This window comes from Sceloporus undulatus, chromosome 1 (genome assembly GCF_019175285.1).
Source record: "Sceloporus undulatus isolate JIND9_A2432 ecotype Alabama chromosome 1, SceUnd_v1.1, whole genome shotgun sequence".
NCBI classification, from domain to species: Eukaryota; Metazoa; Chordata; class Lepidosauria; order Squamata; family Phrynosomatidae; genus Sceloporus; species Sceloporus undulatus.
Window position 1 is genome coordinate 84,494,312 of NC_056522.1, and position 21,574 is coordinate 84,515,885.

General features: G+C 41.2%; 1 protein-coding gene across 1 annotated transcript in view; it reads right to left on the bottom strand.

The window, feature by feature from the left end:
- Positions 1 to 327: 327 nt before the first annotated feature.
- The window catches only part of ESR1 (estrogen receptor 1), a 184,142-nt gene continuing 162,895 nt past the window's right edge, over positions 328 to 21,574 (bottom strand). Inside the window, 3 exon segments of the mRNA XM_042448541.1 lie at positions 328 to 7,565; positions 14,256 to 14,439; positions 19,308 to 19,441. Of these exon segments, the coding sequence (XP_042304475.1) occupies positions 7,331 to 7,565; positions 14,256 to 14,439; positions 19,308 to 19,441 (553 nt within the window). The 3' untranslated portion in view covers positions 328 to 7,330.

The following is a 21,574-nucleotide window of genomic DNA, read 5'->3' on the forward strand; positions in this document are numbered from 1 at the left end:
GTGAAAAAAAAAAGGAAGATAAAGCTTCCAAGTGGAATGGATTTGGTTTTCAATTGAATTGAAGTTGTTTTTCCTTTTTACTTACTGAGGGTTGAAAATCCAGTAAAGGTTTATTTGATTCCTTTTAAATTATTTCTGTCTTTGTGTGTGTGTGTGTGTGTGTGTGTGTGTTTTAGTTAGTCTATAATTTACTTTAGTCCATAACTTACATTACAGTGAGATAAAAAATACATTTTGAAAAAGCTAAACAAGAAAAGGTATGCAATAATTAATCACTATTGCTCCCACGATAATATATTTTTGTAACACATTGACAAACACCAGGTAGAGCTTTTTATGGGTCATTATTTTATTTTGACAACAAAGCTGAGAAAATCTTAACAGATTATGCATCCTGCTGATTTTTTTTGAAGCTTTTGTAACATTCTTTTGAAGGTAAAAAATGAAAGGATTTTACCTTTCCTTTCATTTAACAAAGCAATATCCTAATAAAACAGACATCAGTTATACTATTATATGTATCAGCAAAAGAGCAGAATAATTCAACAAATACATTATGGCACATGAGCCTCATAGTAAAGGGGAAACTTTACAATGAAAGATGAATGTAGTGCACAAAAGCTTAATTTTTAAAATATTCATATATACAATAAGGTGGCTTAAAGTGGCTTCTTGAGTTTATTCTCTGACTAGCATCCTTTTACTATTCTCCGATTGGCACTTCAAGATTGTGGAGTACACTGCATTTTTTTTTGAAGGTGCACAGCAGGATGGCATTCCTACTAAAGACAGGGTTGCAGCATGGCAGCATATAAATTTTAGGCACATTTGAATGCAAGAAAAAAGGTTAGATTTTCTACAAAAAATCTCTCTATGACAGTGCAAAATTGTAGTGCCCCTTAAAAGGCAATGATCACATACAGAACAACATTCAAGACAGAAATACATCCATATCTGAATTAAAACTAAATAGTGCACTGATAAAGAAAAGGCGTTTCATGTAAAAAAATATTTCTATTGGTACCCCAAGGTTTATATCACAATTCCATTCCAATGATGCTGTCCATGTTAGGCCTGATAGCTTTCAAAATACTGCACTAAGATCAACTGTAACTTAGCACTCACTTCAGATCTGAAGACTCACTTCACAAAGCCACGGCATATTTGAAAAATAGCTTTCAGAGTAGCTGGCTTGCAACATAAAGCAATCGATTCATTTGACCGATTCAGCAGGAAATACCTTGAGTGTTTGCATCTCCAAAAGTTCACTTACTTAAAAGTTGGCTGGCATTAAAAGCAGTAGCATTAAGAACTAGCATATGAAACAAAGGCTCAGGTTCACACCGAAACTAACGGCAAACACTAGCACCAAGATCCCGTAATAGTGAACTATATACGGAAGCAGAATTCTGTGTGTATACTCAACGTGAATGAAGGTGTACATTGTGGCATTTGTCCTGGTTCCCTTGAACTGGCTGGATCCAACTTTTAGTGTGGCTGGGAAAGTGCATCCTCATTCAGGGCCATTCATGTGGTGTGGAACAGGATATTCTGCAGTGTTGACTGGATCAAGCGCTCATCAGTTTTCAGTGTGGGAGGACTGGGTCCATAACAATATGCAAAAGGGTCCCTCAACACTGCAGAGCAGCCCACAAGGTGGGGAAAATTGTGGTTGTTCCTTAGAGAGACCACTCCATGGGGCTGGGGACAAAAGTGTAATGATAGTTTGACAACAGATCAAGGAACAAGAAACAAGAGTCTGTAGAAGCCCCTTTATCTACTCTTGGTCTGTCAGCTGAGGCCTCTTCTAATTTCAGTATATGTCCACCTCTGCTTTACTGTCTGCAGAGTGAGCCATTAAACGATGAGGACTGACTTTCCTCAACAAGAAAAATTAGTTCATTTGCATCATTTCTCAGCACATACTGCTGGTGAAAGAGGACAACAGCCAAGATCCAAGAGGACTACTGGAGGTGTGATCTCTGCCAGCTTCCCTATCCTGCTCAACAGAGGGTGAACCATTGCATAAAGCAACCAGAAACATCCCCATAGCAAACCAGTGGTCAGGGAGGCCAGAGTTGGGCCTGGAAGCTGTTCTGCTGTCCTGCATTGCACAGGAAGATGCTAGATGCCTCCTTGCACAATGAAAATAGTTATGTTAGTGTAACAGGAGATTATACCATCATAAACCACTGGCAGGCTTCTGGTCAATATCTCTGACTATTATCACCTTCTTCACACAAATCCTGAGCATTTGTTGCCACAAAAGATCTGAAACTAAAAGGTCTTTAAAGAAAAGTCATTCTGCACAGATACATCAGGGTGATGCAGCTGTGAATTTTTGTTGCTCCTCCCTTAGCTCATTCCAGAAATATCCAAGAATAGAAGAGTGCCACTGCATATACAACATTAGCACCACACAAGAAAACTTGAGTGTGGAGGCATTCATTCTTGCAATGATGCAAGTAAAAATATGGCTAGAGAGACAGTCTGGAAGAGCAAATTGGTTGTTTACATTTCATTGGACTATACCTGTACTGCTCTGGTAGATAATGCCATTCTCATTGTGTGCTACAACCTCATACGAGTGTTTGCTTCCTTCATGTGAGAAGCAGAGGGATGGATCAGTTTTGCTTCTCTGTGCATAGCAGGATATATAAGGGAATGGTGATTTGTGGCACAAAGATGTAAAGGGTAATTTCCCTGCCACACAGAAGAGGACGGCCGCAGGAGGGAAACTTTGTGTGAGAGGAACTGTGCCCAATCAAGTGTTCACAGTGTTACTGAATACAAAAACAGCTTTCATTGGGGGGCGGGGGGCGGGGGAGAGCCCCTACTAAAAAAAATGCCACCACTAAAACAAGCAACAACACAAAATACCACTCCCTTTTCTCTTTGTGAACCTCCTAACTGACATTCAGAGTAAGGCAAATTAATTGGCTCTCTTCTGATTTGGCATGTAGCACTGTATTTCCTATATCCCTAGGGCATATATTTTGTTGCTTTTACATCTAAGTATAAATCTTTTGTTTTGTTTTTAAAGAAAACTCCTTGTGCCCTGTTAGGTATATCTCAGAGCAATATTTGTACGATTTTGGTAAAAAGCATAATTAGCTGCCTTGAATGTTCTTCTTTCATTAAAGGATTGTTTCCTTATCATTTTCAGTATTAGGCTAAGTTACTGCTGCTTTGACTATTGTAAATATAAAAATTGATATGAAATAGTGATTTCTAACAATCGCCAAGCCTCAGGTACCAATGATTGCATATGAGATAAGATAGCTGAAAAGTATATAAACAAAGTGTGGTGATTTCATTGTATTTCAGTTGGTTGAATGAGTTTATAGAATAGCTACATTCAGTTGTCTGATAGGTGAGCTCTGCATGTGTGTATAATATGCATAAAAACACACACTCTGCATTATTTAAGGTGCTTTCAATAATAATGATAAAACAATGCATTTCAGCAGACTAACAATAATGACAACTAGACATTTTCCTTACAGTTAAGACTTTTACCAGAAAGCAACACATTTCCCACCCACCCCTTGGACTTCCAATCTCAACCCATCACATGTATATTGACTTTAAACCTAAAGATGGAAAAAAAACATAAAATCTCACAGCAAGGTGTTATGGTTCTCCCACTCCCCGATAGCTTTGTTTTGTTCTGACCGTTTTACTTCACCACTCAAAACAATGCATTCAGTGGCTCTTCACCAAAAACACTGTTTTGTCAGTTACTGAAATTAATGTAAATCTACTGAGTGGCTTGGGAGAACCAAGGAAATAGTTATCCTCTTGAGATCAGTAATGGCTTAATTCTGCTGTATACACCCCCATTCTAGAGGTCTAACTCATAATTCTCTAATGCAATGCCTGTTTTCCATTGCACCCATAGAGCTCTTTGCCTGAAATTTTATTCCCATTCATTTTCATGGAGGGAAAGGCTCTTGGCATCTCAAATGTCTTCAATGGAAGTGCCATTTTCACTGAAATGAACTGAGAATTCATTTTACAGATTAGAGCTCTCTGCTGACAAAGAACAAGTGGATTGGGAAACAGCTAATAGTATCCCATCGTAAAAAAAACAGGGGCGTTAAATTTATTACAGTGCAGTTCTATACGTACATAGTAGGAAGTACCATTCAGTAGAATGGGACTTACTCCTAGGAAAATGTGTATAGGGCTGCATCTATACTGCAGAATTAATGCAGTTTGACAGGGCTATGCTATGGAATTCTGGGATTTGTAGCTGTGCTAAACATTTAGCCTTCTCAGGCAGAGAGGTCTGGTACCACAACAAACTACAAATCCCAGGATTCCATAGGATGGAGCCATGACAGTCAAAGCAATGTCAAAGGGCATTAAATCTGCTGTTTAGCAGCAACCTAGGATTGCAACCTTAGTGAAGCACAGCAATACAAATGGATAAAACTGTGCTGCTTATTTAAATTGTGGCTCCCACACGTATGTTTTCTTGCTTATACATCATGCAGTGCAATATACAAGTGCATCAATGATACAGAAATAAGCTACAACATGAGCGCTTCAAAATTAAAATGCATCATTTTTAACAAGGCACTTTGTAGACCCCAATAGTTTGGAGAAAGTTTCAAAGCAGATTTTTTTTTTTTTTGTAGTTTTACCTTTTGATTGCACAAAGACAAATACTTCATTACATTAATAAAAAGCAAGGCCGCCAAAAATGAAGCTGAAGATATAGGCATTGGTGAAAGCACTATCAAATCAAGACAAGATGAAAACTATTCACAACATTAGTGCTGTAATGCTTTCTATAGCTTAGGGGTGGCGGCAGGAACACAGAATACATAACAAAAGCAGCGAGTGATGATCACCTGCAGATTTAGGTCTATTCTGCCCCATTTGAGTTCTCATCACTTTGGTTGGGGTCAGTATGTGCATGGTAAAAAAAAAGGCAGACAGTGACCTCTCTTGTAGTGCAACACAAATTGTCCTTTACTCACTTCACTCCTCCTTTCTGCCAGTAGTATTCCCCCCCCCCCCCCAACACAGAGCTCAGGTGCATTTTTGTACAATGGGGAGCATCTGATACAAACATAAGGGCTTGCTACATGACCTAAATGGAATCTAGGGAGCTCAATTTACCTTCTCCTGTGTAGTATGGATTGTACTGAGCAGACCCACAATTTCTGGAAAACAGAACAACCATTAGAAACAACAGTTTTCTTTAAAACCAAATTCCTAAGCCACCCAAACAGTGAAGCTGCTGCTTGCCTGTGCATATGGCTCACTGGGATTAGAAAATGGCAAAATCAAGTGGGAAAGACAGATCGTCTCGGTAGTTTCTATTCCAATGCAGTGCCCCCTTTTGGGGCTGGCAGCCAAAGTAGATTTTCCATTGCCAGAATTTGCCTGTCTGTCTATTTATTTATTTATATGCCTCCTTTCTCCCAAAAAGGGACCCAAGGTGGCTATCCATTACATCAAAGCTGTAAAAAGGTGTTCTCTGGAAAAACAAGTCCCAGAACCTACTCGCCACTGTGGCCAGTGGCTATAAGTTCTGAGAATTGTAGAGAATTTTTCCAGGCTGCACATACCATATCAGATAATATACAGACTGGATCATATCAATATATCTTTCTGTTCATAAAATCTATTAATTACCTTTCAAATCAAAGGTGATAGGCAATGATTGATGTATATTAAAATCCATGTGGTGACCACCTGTAATTGTCAAAGTGACTCACAATTGGATAAAGCAGTGGACTCCAAACTGTGCTCTTTAAGAGATTTTGGACTTCGGCTCCCAGAATCCCAGACTACTGAGGCTTCCAGGAGCTGAAGTCCAAAATCTCTTCAAAGGTACAGTTTGGGGACCACTGGTGTAAAGTATATTGTTTTAAACTAGGAATCCTTTAATTTGGATTCACTACAGACCTCAGTAGACATATATATCAAATTCTGGCTGGCATCCTCTTAACCAGGCCCAATATTCTAAGTTAGACTTAGGACACCATAACTGCTTTGTATTCTCATTTGCAATCATGGCACTATTGCTACAACCACAAATGACAGAGGAACCCACCTTAAAAGTCAGCCAGCCATTTGAAGTGATGAAAGTCTGTGCTGCTGCCAACTGGGGTGCTGCAGGATGACGTAAATAATTCCCTCCCACCAGCAAATGGCACTGTGATAAAGAGGTGCTACAGATCATAGAATCATAGAGTTGGAAGAGACCGCATGGGCCATCCAGTCCAACACCCTGCCTTCCCTTCATCTACCAAGCTGGTAACTTTATCAAAGAAAGAGATCAGATTTGTCTGGCATGACTTGTTTCTCTGAAACCCATGTTGACTTTTTGTGATTATGGCATTGCCTTCTAGATGTTCACAGACAGGGATCTCAACAGGGGTCCCTGCTTCTGGGCAGAGCACTGCTCTTTAGAAAGAGGGCACTGGACATGTCATCTGGCAGCACCTTCCTCAGAAGCAGCACAGACATCCATTGCTCCAGATGGCTGACTAGCTTTTAAGATGGATTTCAAGGGTTGGACGGAAAGCACAGTTATGGCACTGTGGCAAGATCAGGAGGCAGGGTCTCAGCTTCTGCCTTTAGCTGCCCAGCTAGGAATTCTTCATGTGAATTGAAAACTACCTGCCCATCTTTACAATAATGTGAAACCCACTATGAATATGACTATAACCTAGCACCTCAAGTTTCACTCCCCGCAACAAGTTAAGTGAAAGGTGTTTTGTTTGTTTGTTTGTTTGTTTGCTGAATCAGTTGTACAAGCAGTTTAAAGAGTTAATAAAAATCATCTTGCTGTATATTGACTACATCCCTGAAAGAAAAAAGTCCCACAGAGGCAACCAAATTCCACTGCCATTTTTTTCTTTCTCTTAAAATATGAATGAAAGAAGTCTAACAAAATTTGAGCTTGTCACTGTCATTGCTTTTAGTGTATGTGTGGTAAAATTCTTGACTTTTAAAAAGAGCCAATAAACATTACATGTAAACATCACTACTCAAACCCAGGTAGGATTTTTGCCCAAGTGATTTCCTTTTTAAAGGCCACCCAATTTTTTAATTTGACACCAGCAAAAACTACAGGAATCCTTAGGATTGTGTGATATTTAACACTTACAACAAAGGATTGTTTTCTGAACCCCATGTTGTGATTAAATTGATAAAATGTTCTTTCATTAGGAATTTAAACAATCAGTTTGGCAATTATAATTGGCAAATACTGGAGTGCTTACACATGGTACAAGTTCAGGTAAGCCTGAATTAGGTGGTCTGCTGATGGGATTCTCAGAAATATCTGGGCTCATTGAAATGTAGACTCTCAAACTGCTTCTTGCTCATTTTCCTCTTCCTGTTTGTTCACATAGCAAGGTAGCAAGGAATGCACTGAAGGAGATGTGACAACGAGCTGATTCAGAGGATCATCTTCCCTTGGAGGGCTGCTTCTTGCTGCAGGGGCATGCAAGCGGTGGGCATCTAGCATTTCCAGCAAAAGATCATACAGAGGGACCACATTCTTGCACTTCATGCTATAAAGGTGCTCCATTCCCTTATTGCTGTAAGAAGACATTAAAACAAAAGAACACATTATTACACAGATTAATAATTACAAAAGGACTTTTAGATATGTATCTTCTACTATTCAGTGTGACCTGGCTTGCATTACCGAGACCTGGTTGGGGCCTGAAGGGGATGCTGTGTGGGCTCAGGCCCTGCCTGCCGGGTACTCGGTGAAGGACCAGCGCAGGTTAGGTGGGCGGGGGGGGGTGTGGCCTTGGTACATAAGAACACCATGTCCCTCACCAGGAACCACATCCGACAGACCTCCTATATCGAGTGTATTTACTTGACCCTAAAGGCTAGGGACAGTCTGGGGATTCTGTTAGTGTATCGGCCACCCCGTGCATTAGCGGACTCCCTTAACGAGCTGACACAGCTGGTCGCTGAGCTGGTGTTGGAGACGCCCAGGCTTCTTGTCCTGGGCGACTTCAACATCTCCCTCACGGACAGCTATGTTCCATCCGGTGCGGCTCGGGAATTCATGGAGACCATGGCGGCCATGGGCCTGTCCCAGCTGATTCAGGGTCCTACGCATTGTGCGGGTAATACTCTCGATTTGGTCTTCTGTTCGGAGGCGGAAAATCCGTGGGCGGAAATAGCTAATATTTCCCCCTTGTCATGGATGGATCATTTCCTGGTAGAGGTGAAAATCAAGGCTTCTACCCAGATCCCCCCCCGGGGGTGGTGGACCAGTTAGGATGGTCCACCCTCGAAGGCTGATGGAACCTGAGAGGTTCCAAGAAGCCTTAGAGGGGCTCACGGTTGGAAATGACGGCGACTCTGTTGATGCCCTCACCGGTATTTGGAATACCGGTCTTTCCGGGGCTATACACAGAATCGCTCCCAAGCGCCCTCTCAGGCCCGCTTCCAAACGTAAGCCCTGGTATACGGAAGATCTCCGGGCGAGGAAGCGGGTTCTGCGACGGCTAGAGTACCATTGGCGGAAACACCTTTACTCACACGACAAGACTCTCCTAGACCAACTGTTAAAGGACTACGGAGAGGCAATACGAGCAACAAAGAATTCGTTCTATGGTGCTCGTATTGCGTCCGCAGAGTCGCGTCCGGCAGAGTTGTTCAGGGTGGTCAGGGAGCTAACTCAGCTCCCTCCTGCCCTGAACCAGATCCTTGAACCTTCTAAGGCCTGCTGCGACCTGTTTAACGACTTTTTTGTGGATAAAACTTCTCGTATAAGTGAAGGTCTGAACGCCGACATTATGGCAGAACCTAGGGTAGAAGTGTCCAGAGCCTCCGTGGACTATGTTATACTGGATCAGTTTGAGTTGGTGAGTACCGAGGATGTGGACAAGATCCTCCGAAGTGTTCGGAAAACAACCTGCTCCCTTGATCCCTGCCCCTCGTGGTTAGCGGCCCAGGGGGGACCGGTGGTAACGTCATTGTTACACCGGATAATTAACACATCTTTGAGGGATGGGCGATTTCCATCGGATCTTAAATTGGCCATAGTAAAACCGATCCTAAAAAAGCCCTCCCTCGACCCCCTGGTTCATAATAATTATCGGCCTGTTTCGCTGCTACCATTCTTGGGGAAGGTGATCGAGAGGGCGGTTGCGATCCAGCTTCAGGCGGTCTTGGATGAAACGGATTATCTGGACCCATTTCAAACTGGCTTTCGGGCGGGTCACGGGGTTGAGACGGCCATGGTCGCCTTGGTTGATGATCTCCGTCTGAGCATTGACAGGGGAAGCGTGTCCCTGCTGGTGCTCTTGGACATCTCAGCGGCTTTCGATACCATAGACCATGGTATCCTTCTGGGGCGCCTGGTTGAGGTGGGAATCGGGGGCACTGCGCTCCAGTGGTTCCGTTCCTACCTCTCCGGGAGGTCCCAGATGGTGCAGCTGGGAGACGTGTGCTCCAGCGAGCGGGCTCTTAAAACTGGGGTCCCTCAAGGAGCCATTCTGTCTCCCATGCTATTTAACATTTACATGAAACCGCTGGGAGAGATCATCCGGATCATGGGGCGCGGGGTTATCAGAACGCTGATGACACCCAAATCATTTTCTCTATGTCTCCGACTGATGTAGTGACTGGGGATGGCGTCTCTCCTCTCGTGGCCTGTCTGGAGTCAGTAATGGGCTGGATGAGGGAAAACCGACTCAAATTGAATCCAGAGAAAACGGAGGTACTAGTGATAGGTTCCCCTGGTCCAGGAATGGCGGTGGTTCCACCTGTCCTGAACGGGGTCACGCTCCCTGTGAAGGACTCCGTGCGCAGTCTGGGGGTGCTTCTTGACTCGTCGCTTCACCTGACTGCTCAGGTGAACGCGACGGTCAAGAGCACTTGTTACCAGCTTCGGCTGATTCGCCAGCTGCGCCCATACCTGGGCCCAGAGGGACCTAGAAACTGTTGTACATGCTCTGGTAACTTCGAGACTGGATTTCTGCAATGTACTCTACATGGGGCAACCCTTATACCAAACTCGGAAGCTCCAAATGGTACAGAACATGGCAGCCCGGCTGGTCACTGGCGTATCCAGGACCAGCCACATAACACCTGTGCTCAAAGATCTGCACTGGCTGCCTATTCGCTTCCGAGCCCAATATAAGGCGTTGGTTATTACCTATAAAGCCCTAAATGGCTTGGGCCCAGGATACCTAAAGGACCGCCTCTCCCTGTACAATCCGCCTCGCACCCTCAGAACATCCGGGCAGCAATTGCTGAAGGTGCCTGGGGCCAGGTTAGCTTCCACTTCGAGAAGGGCCTTTTCCACAGCTGCCCCAGCCCTTTGGAACACGCTGCCCACCGAGCTCCGCTCATCTACCACCCTGGCCCAATTTAGGAAGGACCTCAAAACCTTCCTATTCAAGCAGGCATTCCCCGATTAAATATCCTGTGGGCCTCCCTCCTCTTCCGTGGCCATGAGGTTGGGCTAAGGGGCTTTTATTGTTATTTTTTAGACTGTTGTTATTGTTGTTTACATGTTTTTAACTCCTGTATTTTGTTTGCACTCGTTGCACCACTGTAAGCCGCCCTGATCTTTTGGAAGGGCGGGATACAAATAAAGATTTTATTTATTTATTTATTTATTATTCAGATTGAGGTAAGTCACATCAAGGTGAAGATTCTGGGATATCACAGTGCCACTAGTAAACTGTCTGTTTTTTGTTTTTGTTATAGAATCATAGAATCGTAGAGTTGGAAGAGACTGCACGGGCCATCCAGTCCAACCCCCTGCCATGCAGGAAATCCAAATCAAAGCATCCCCAACAAATGGCCATCCAGCCTCTGCTTAAAGACCTCTAAGGAAAGAGATTCCACTACACTCCGAGGGAGTGTATTCCACTGTCGAACAGCCCTTCCACTGTCAGGAGGTTCCTCTTAATGTTGAGGTGGAATCTCTTTTCCTGTAGCTTGCATGCATTGTTCCAGGTCCTAGTCTCTGGAGCAGCAGAAAATAAGCTTGCTCCTTCTTCACTATGACATTCCCTCAAATATTTAAACAGGGCTTTCATATCATCTCTTAACCTTCTTTTCTCCAGGTTAAACATCCCCAGCTCCCTAAATCTCTCCTCACAGGGCATGGTTTCCAGGCCCTTCACGATATTAGTCGCCCTCCTTTGGACACGCTCCAGTTTCTCAACGTCCTTTTTGAATCATGGTGCCCAGAACTGGACACAGTTTTCCAGGTGGGGCCTGACCAAAGCAGAACAGAGTGGCACTATTACTTCCCTTGATCTAGACACTATACCTCTAATTATGCAGCCTAAAATTGCATTGGCCTTTTTAGCTGCCGCATCACACAGTTGATTCATGTTCAACTTGTGGTTTACTTGGACTCCTAGATCCCTTTCACATGTATCTCATTAAGCCAGGTGTCCCCTATCCTATATCTGTGCATTTCATTTTTCTGCCTGAAGTGCAGTACCTTACATTTATCTGTGTTGAATATCATTTTGTTAGCTTTGGCCCAGCTTTCCAGTTTATTCAGGTCATTTTGAATTTTGATTCTATCCTCTGGGGTGTTAGCTACTCCTCCTAATTTGGTGTCATCTACAAAGTTGATAATTATGCCCCCAATTCTGTCATCCAAATCATTGATAAAGATGTTGAATAGCACTGGGCCCAGGAGAGTTATCATACTATATTATTATAGTTTTGCCATACATCATTATTCAGCTTTGGGAGGGTTGGGGGGGATGAATCCCATTGTTAGTCCTGTCTAGAGTAAACCCATTGAATCAAAGGCATTTTCTTATGTGTTGATTCATTAGTCAACAAATGATTTCAACAGATCTACTTTAGCTGAGGTTAACCAGGTCTTTGCCTCAAGGATCAACACACCTTGGGCCATTTCTTCATAAACACCATACAATATCTTATAATTTGATGATAGCTTTCTGCCCCAGAAATATTGAAAACCAATATGGTGTAGTGCACCTAGTACAGCACTCTGGGGGACCAGGGGTCAAATCCCCACCCAGCTATGGAAATCCACTGGGCATATCATAATCTCTCAGCCTCATAAGAAAACAATGGCAAATCCCCTCTGCACAAATCTTGCCAAGAAAATGCAGTGATAGGTTCACCTTAGAGCCCCCATATGTCAGAAATGACTTGATGGCACAATAACAACAACAGCAACGCAGAAATATTATGATCCCTCCTGATCTATTGGGTAGGTTCTGTACTTTCCTCCCCCACTCATACCCCTTGTTATACTATTGTGGCAGGCAATGCTGAGGGTTGTACTACATTAATGCTATTGCTAAGATAGAATCATACACTATAGCTGTAAAAACTCAGTATAATTAGAGAAGGTCCTAGATTCATGATAGATTGTCCCACCCACAACACTTCCATCTTGCTTGGATAAAACTACAGTCTGTTTGCTCTTATCCATGCCAAAACATTTTTGATATAGTAGCAAGTAAGATGCATGTGATGTTTTCAATTTCTGTAAATATGTTATAAAATACATGTTAGCAGAAATAAGGTAATGTATTGCCATGTATCTATGTAGGAGATAGATGTTAAGTGGCTTGTTGGGAGGGAATGACAGCATGGAATGCTGAAAATTGTTGGTCATTTCAATGTGATTTGAATGGTGAGAGAGTCAGTTAAGAAAGTTAAGTCAGAGATAAGCTGTTCTTCAAAGTGAGTTATTGAGTATCGGCAGAAAAAGAGGTAGAAGACAGCATAGTTAGCAGTCATGCTTCAGTCATGCTTTTTGTCATCTTAATTTTAGTCAGAATGTGGGACTAATAAAGTTTAATACAGTCATTAAATAAATAAATAAATAACAACTAAGCCTCTGAACCTTGTAACCACATGCTTCAGCACACTACATAATCTTGACTTGTACGGTCATCTTCTGTTTAATAAATGTTTTGTAATATACACACATGCCTTTTGAAATTCTACTGCAGTAGTTTAAGTGTTGGACTATAATTCTAGAGACCAGGTTTTGATTCCCTACTCACCCAAGGAAACCCTCTTGGTGACTTTGGTTGAGTCACACACTCTCAGTTCTAGAAAACCTCATTATAGGTTTGCTTTAGGTTTACCATAAGTCAGAAATGACTTGAAGGTATACAACAACACTAAAGTACTAGAGTGATCATAAAACAGATACAGGGTGTCTGTGGTGGCAGCAAATGTTTAATTGTAGTTGGTATCTATGGTGCCTGGTGATGTGTTGGGATAACAGAATCCATACAGAAAGAGTCACAAAGGAAGAAGTCACAGAGTGTGGCAACAGCCTGGATAACTGGCAGAGACCCTCACAGTCTAGTGAGTGGAATCAATGCCCTAAAGCCTATATCCTGAAATAAGTGAATCCTGAACAACTGAATAGAAGGCAAAAGGGACATACAAAGCAGACACAAGTGCAGTTAAAATTAGTGCAAAATAAAATAAATGTAGCTTTAAAAACAAAAACTAAACAGATTTTCTTCCATTGTACATTGCTAGATAAATGCTAATGTATGTCAGAATGTCTCAGACATTCACAAACACTGTCCAGGATTATCAGCATTCATGAGAATTCCTACATTTCTTTATTTGACCTATAAAGCCCTAAATGGCTTGGGCCCAGGGTACTTGGAGGACCGCCTCTCCCCTTATAATCCGGCCCGCTCACTCAGGTCAGCAGGGAAGAATCTGCTAGAGGTCCCAACTGCACATTATGCAAGGACCTCGCAACGGGCCTTTTCCATCTCGGCCCCAAGATTATGGAATAATCTTCCAGATGAGCTCCACTCCACCACATCTTTAGATATTTTTAAGAAGAACCTTAAGACCTTCTTCTTTTCTCAAGCCCTCCCCCCATGAGATGTTACTTCATGTTTCACCCCCTCGGTTTGAAGACCTTGTGGTGTTTATGGATTTCCCCACTCAGCTGAACCTGTTGCTTTTATTGTTATTGTGACTGTTTTTAGATACTGTTTTAATTGTTTTTATCTTGATTTTTTTTTACTTAAACTTGTACGCTGCTTTGATCAAAAATTGGAAAAGCGGGATATAAATAAACTAATTATTATTTATTTATTTATTTATTTTAAGCATTTGTTTATTTCCTCTGATCCCACTACTGTCTCCAAGGCGATTCACAGTAGATGATGGTGAACACTCACTCTAGCTCAATGCACTGAGAAGTCGTCTCAGTATAGCCTTTCATGTTATCTTGTGCAACCTCAAAAGGACAATTCTATATTGTGTTGACTTACCTCATGTGCCTGATGTGGGAAAGGATGAGAAGAAGCTGAGCCAGTCGTCTATGCTGCTGCTGTAGAGAGAGGCCTGATTTGGCCATCAAATGCATCAAAGTATCCGTGATTTTATCTAGGACACGGTGGATATGATCCTTTTCCTCTAGTGATTTTAAGGTACTGGAAAGATATGTATAGATACCTGTGGGAGAAGAGAACAAATCTGTATTGAGTCATCAGGACTCCAACAGGTGAACTCTATTTAGAGGGGCATATCCACTCCACAGAGCTGAGTTGCAAAGATGTAAGATTTACTTGGGGCTACCTCCTATTGAAGTCAGTGAGCGTTTCTTTTGAATAGGTGCGTACATGATTACACTGCTAAACTGACTTCACAGTCATTCTCTTTCTTGTATCTGAGATGTAACATTTTTTTTTCCAGATGCCTTTTCAGGCAAGGAAGAGAGAGTGAATAAAATTATCCCAAGGAAAATGCAACTAACTCAGATGGTAAACTGTAATCCTCTTAAGAAAAGTATGTGTATGTGCCTTCAAGTAGCCTGTTAATGGCAACCCCACTCCATGAAATTAATAGAGTTTCCTTGTGCAAGGAATATTCAGAAGTGGTTTTGTCCATTCATTCCTCTAAAATATATCTTACAACAGCTGGTATTCCTTTGTGGTTTCCTATCCAAGTTCTGACAATTATGTTTATTGCAAGCCATTTCCAGTCTGTTCTGGGCACGGGATGGGATCGGTATAGAACGGGTGAGAACAGGTGTTACCTCACTGGAGAACACTGCCAATGCCACTGGAAGTTCCCATGCCATTCCCCATCCATGCTCTGGCAGCCAATTTTGAAGAACAGCTGCCAGAGCATGGATGGGGAACAGCTTGGGGACTCCCATTGGCATCAGCGGCATTCTCCTGTGTGGTAACACTCATTCTCACACATTCTGTGCTGATCCCATCTCATGCCCAGAATGATCTGGAAGTGGCATGTGATAAATTTAAATGGCTGACACTGCTTATCCCCCAATATCAAACAAGATCTGGTATCTTGGGGCTATTTAGGCCCAATAAGGAAAGAGTACCTATAAAAAATAATGCAACTTCAGCATCACCCCAAATCCAGTTCTGAAAATTCTCAGAGAGAATCCACCACACATGTATACAAAAACTAATACAGATTTGCAATGCAGATCAAGCGTGAGCAACCTGTATCCTCCCAGATGTTGTTGGACTGTAACTCCAATCATTTCCACCATTGATAATCCTGGCTAGGACAGATGAAAATTACAACCCAACAACATCTGGGTGACCACAAGCGTATTATTATTATTATTGGTATAGATAGAACTTATGAATTTGAATGTGAATCAGTCATGAAATTATGTGAAATTTTAACAAAAAGAAATAAGTACTTTAGGACTGATTCAGTTGTTCAGTGGATGATATGGCACAAATATACAGAATGATGGTTTCTTTAAATAACCTCTGCATGAATATTGTTCTGCATCAAAACCTATTATCTTGGATAGAAGACTTAAGCTAGTTTTTTGTCTTTGTTTTTCCACAGAGGTAGTAATTTTGGAAACAAGCCATTCATCCTGAGCAAAGCAAAGCAAAACAAAAAGAAACAAAAGAAATAAGAAACTAATGTAAACTCTGATTGCTAGATACAAGACAGTCACATTGCCACAAGCTCCTCATCCCTTTATCAGATCGTCAGCATTCTGACAGTTTGGTTCAGCCGTTGCAGCTGGGGTGCTTGCAGAACAAGTCACACTAATGTCAAAGAATTCCCATAAAAGCCAGTTAGGGTATTTCACAATATTATGAGCTATAGTGTTTGTTTTTAGCCAAATTCACAAAGCAGTTATACCTAAACAGGGTTTAAACCAGCCTTTTTCTTCCATGGACAGTAATTAAATTGTATCTGAAATTGGAATTTTCCATTTAGCGTTGTTAGTTTTTAGCCTCTAATGCTCCAATCTGGGAGGGGGGGGAGGTTATGCTTAAATCACATAATGCCACATTAACTGCAATTAATTTCAGGCCACAATCCTAAACTTGATCACAAGTGCAAAATATTGGGGAAGAAAGTTCACAGTTTTCAGCCTTCCTCCTCAATAAGTATGCTTAAAATTGCATTGTGAAAACCCAATGATTTCAAAGACATTCAAAGTGAGAAAATACGACTAACCACCTTTGGCTATGAACCCGTCGGGTTTCTTGACTTGAATTCACAACATTAAAAAAAAGGGCATTGCTGCTTGACTTTATAGTTGTTGTTCACAACGCACAGCTTAGTTTTATAATGAAAGAGTTACTTTCATCCTCCCCCCCACACACACCTTAGCAACCCCAGTGACCAAGATATGTTACTGAAGTGATGAAATGCTAGTGCTGCCTTTACAGCAAGAGACAAATTTATTTTCCAAATATTTGGGTAAAATTTCATGAGTGATGCCAATATACTTTCCTTTGTCATTTCATAAGCAAACTAAGGGGGCGGGGGGGGACAAAAATCAGACATCCATGGCTCATGACCTATGAAGGTGATCACAATTCACGAGCTTATCAGCTTGATTTCCCTGCCTTCAGCCTGCAGATTTATAGTGGCAACAAAAAGAGCACACTGAGATAGGTACTGGTATGAGTCAATATACATGGCTAGGACTGGGATGTACACAAGTACATCACTCAAGTAGTGCAGATAGTGTCTAAATAACAGAATCCTCAAATGTCTATATATCTATGAACACTGGTGTAGTGCATGCACCAGTGAAGTCTGCCAGTTCTATCCATCTTCCTACCAATGTATGTCAATCAATCAATCAATATGTTTATTGAATAGCCTGGGGGGCCGTTTCAAAATACCTCAAAACATAGTAATACAACAATCACACACACACGCACACGTGCACACACACACACATATATAATGTTAATATAGTGCACTAAGTACAATATACCGCAATACCATATAGATATGTATGAATAACCTAAACATGCACAGCTTATAAACAGACTATAAAAATCTAAATAAAAATATACAATATGTACTGGAATATATACAAATAAACAGGTAAGAATAAAAATGCTAAATCATATCAATGTATGTATTGAGCTGCAGCAGTTTACCTTTGCCTGAATTTACAAGGAAGGGTAAGATTTTATCCTCTCCCCTCCCCTCCCTCTTGTTGAGTTAACTGAATGCAAATTACTTTTGCAGTTTGAACTCAATTTGCAGCAATGGAAGTAAGCAGAGGACAAAGGGGGTAAGTGGAGGGGGAGGAAGAAACTGGGATATAGTAAAAAGAGCCAGAAAAGTAGGGAAACAGAGAATTAATTGGGCAAATTGGAAGGTATGGAACAGTTCCATATGGTACCATGCAGCTCTTTAAGTACCCCAACTTTTGTGCCACCTTGCCTGCTAATATTTGCAGTTATGCTGATGGTAACATTCTAGATTGAAAAATGCTTTCTCTATTTAACTCCCTGTCTCATGGTTCATAAGCTTGTTTCGTGCAATGCTGCCTTGTTCTTATCTGTCTAGCAATGTTTTTTCAAAATATAGCAACAGTCTCACAAAGAACATTGCTGTGTGCTAAGCTCAGTGAAAGCAAGATTTTTCATCATATCTTGTGCATATTAATTGTGTTTCATTTATGAAGATGAGCCTCCTGCATCTTCTGTGCAGAATGCTGATACCACAATTTATAATGTCTGTTGCTTTGACTACAGCAGTTTGCTATTTGAACCAATCCACAGAGACTAGACAAATAAAAAAGTAACATGAAATTCAAGAAAAATTAGTAACACGCAACACCATAAAAGACTAGAATCACACTATTAAAAAGGGGAGAATATATGGCTGGAAATTACTGTCCCAATCAAGAAAAGCTTAAGGATCAGTGTGGACAACAGACTGAACATAAGTCAAGAATGTGGTATTGTGGAGCAAGGAGCAAATGCCAAGGCTGTAATTACAGAAACATTGGCTTGGAGTCAAAGATAACTAAACAGAAAGAAGTTAATGGCAGGAAATTTTTCCAGCTTCACTCTCAGCCATTGTCTGAGGTCTGAAAAGCTCTTCAGAGGATCAGACATCTGTCAATTTTACACGATTTGCAACTTTCCCAGAAGTCCCCCATGCTCCCTCTCACATTGTTCAGCAGCAAGGTTCTTCAATCCATGCAAGGATTTAGGAGGGATGAATATAGGACAAAGGGAGAGGCAAAGTGAATTTTTCCTTCCATGAATATCATCCTGAGATACTGTCTTAGATTACAGTACCAAAAGCTAGTTTCAATATTACTAGAAATGCTCACAGTGGGTGTGCAGAGCATTCTGGAATTTTCTTTTTATGCTTATGACTTCCCCATGGTACATTTGAAAGGGTGGTTAATCTAATGAAAAACTGTTATGAGAAAGCTGCTGTTAGCTAGGAGAAGAAAGTTTCCATTGGCATTTATTGGTGTTTCTCTTTTGGATTGACAACTGGACCATGATAAACCCCTTTCCATACAAGCCCACACTCCACTCCTGCCTCCTTCACCACTGCTGCTCTTTATATAGTTACATAACTAGACATGCTAATTACAATCAAACAACTAGTGTCACAACAACATGTACTTTGACCCAAGAAAACTAGTCAGCCTCACATGAACTGTATATGAGTCACCTTAGGTTGAGGGGGGGAAGCACAGCAGGCAATGCTCTTGTCAACACAACATGGCTAATGCCTCTTATGACTTTTTTTCCAGAGGAGGCTTTGGTCCTTCAGTTGATTTGTCATAAATACTGAATTCTTTGGGGAGGAGGGCAGGTGACTCTGTGGGGGAAGCACCCATTGTCTCTATCTGTATTAGAGGAACTATGCATGAAACAGCTGCAGGTCCTTAGGTGTGAAGGTGCGTTTGAGGTGAAAGAGTCTCATCATCCCACAATACATATGAACTGTTTCTTTGAATTACAAAGCAGGGTCCCTTGACTGTCTGTATATGTTCAAAACAGAAGCAACTGCAACAATAAATTGTGAGTTAATAAACATATCTCACTTACCAGAATTGAGTAAGATGATGGATTTAAGGCACACAAATTCTTCTCCCCGGACATTCATCATTCGAAAGCGAGAAGAAGCGGCCAACAACATGTCAAATATTTCCACAAAACCCTCAACACACTTCCCATGGTTCCTAAAAGAAATCAATTCAGAGTCTGAATGTGAGTGTTTGAGAAAGAGCAACAAGTCTGTCCAGCTGTTGTTGGATTGCAAAACCCATCAGCCTACAGCCAATAGCAAGAGAATATCAGGAGCCCAGTGTAGGTAATATCCTGGAGATACTATGCCATAGGTACTACAAAGGTACTTATTACAGGAAACCTATTAGATCCCTATCTCTTACAACAAGACAAGTAAAAAATATTGTATTTTATTGCATTGGCTAAGGTACTCAACAAGTCGCAAGAATGGGGAAGTAAGGACGTCAGCCCAAAAGTTCAGTCACTGTAGTGACTGGGATCTTGAAACAACAGAACTGGTGGTTATGATTGTGGGCGGCATAAAACTAAATGAGAGTTAAGTGACTTCAAAGTGTATATCCATTTTTAAAAAATGGGCTCAAAATATTGGGCATGCAATCAAGTTAGAAGATTAGGAAAGAGTTTGGAATAAGTACCTAAAATTCACTAATAGTTGTACATTAAAAGATAATTCCTATAAACTATACTTTAGATGGTATTTAACACTAGAATGAACTGCCAAAATATCAAAAAAATGCAAATGACTCCTGATGGAAATGTGAGAAAAGTAAAGGTACGTTCTATCATATGTGGTAGCATTGCCCTGTAATTTAAAAATTCTGGAAAGAGAATACACAGAAATACAGAATTAACACTAAATATTGGCTTTCCCATGAATCCAGAACTATATTTGCTTAATATGGTGCAAGTGTTAGGTAATCCATCAGAAAAGAAATATTGGAGAATTATATTATACATGGTGACAGCAGCAAGACTAGTTATCGTGAAAAAAGTGGAAGCAAAAAGATCACACACACCCCCCAGTAAAGGATTGGTTTCTTAAACTATTTGAGATGTATGAGATGGATATTCTAACCCAGATAACCAAAGGTAAGCCTACTAACCAATGTAAAGAAGATTGGAAGGTAATAAATAAATTATGGGAAGGGAATTGGAATGTGAAATGAAGATACAAGGAAATATATGGAAGTGAGAGGGGAATAAAACATTAGATAATTGAAAGTAGAAATGTGAGCAGGAAAGGAAAGGTAAAAAAAAGGAGAGTAATGGAAAGACTAAGCAATCAGAACAGGTTTAACAAGCAGATGAGTATAGTAAGGAAGAAAACTGAGGAAGGAATGTTAACATAAAATTCTGTGGTCATCTCCTTTTGCTTCCTTCACCTTCTCTCTTCACCTTTCCTTAAGAGAGTTAGAAATTAGAATAAAATTAAGATGAACAAAATAAAGACAGACAAATTAGACAATGTAACAATAGATATATCCATAAAAACAACATAAGTAGAGAAGAAAGAAAGGGTTATATGGTGGTTTGTATGCTTATTTATTTAGTATCTTTCTTATGTAGTCCAGTAGTCAAATAAATAACACTAACAAGAGTAAATACTGGACATACAAGAGGGATAATTAAAGAAAAACAACTGAATCCTATACAGAAAGGAACACATGACACTCCTTTTCCGTGCCATGGAGAAGCAGCATTTTGCTGCTTCTCCGTGGCCCAGAAAAACTCTGGATTGGGGATGCAGGGCTTCCAGTGAGGCTGCCCTGGCTGCAATCCGGAGCAAAAAGGGGCGGGTGCAGGCCACCCCAAAAGGGTGGTCTGTACCATGCCAAAGCAAGGAGATTGCAAGGAGAAGAACCCAGTAGGCTGTGCACATACAATGTAGCCAGAAGTGAAAGTGAATGAGGTGAGGCAAGACTTTGCTAATGAGACAGAATATCATGAATGTGAGAGGAGAACAAAAGGCAGAGGGGATTGTACAATGTCAAAACACACATCCCCAAAGAAATAAATGCATATGGAACAAAACAAAAGTCTTTAAAAGTGCCATGTAAAGGGGGCTGCAATTGACAGGAACATGTGCTTCTAAGAGCTAGCACAATGTAGTGGTTTGAGATACTGGGAAACCAGGGTTCAACGCTCATTCAACCATGGGACCCCACTGGAGACCTTGGTCAAGTCACACTCTCTTAACAAGGCAGCAATGGCTATCATAATTTGATTAGATCTTGCCAAGAACTCTAAGATAGGGTTAGCAAAAGTCAGAATTAATGTCAAGGCAC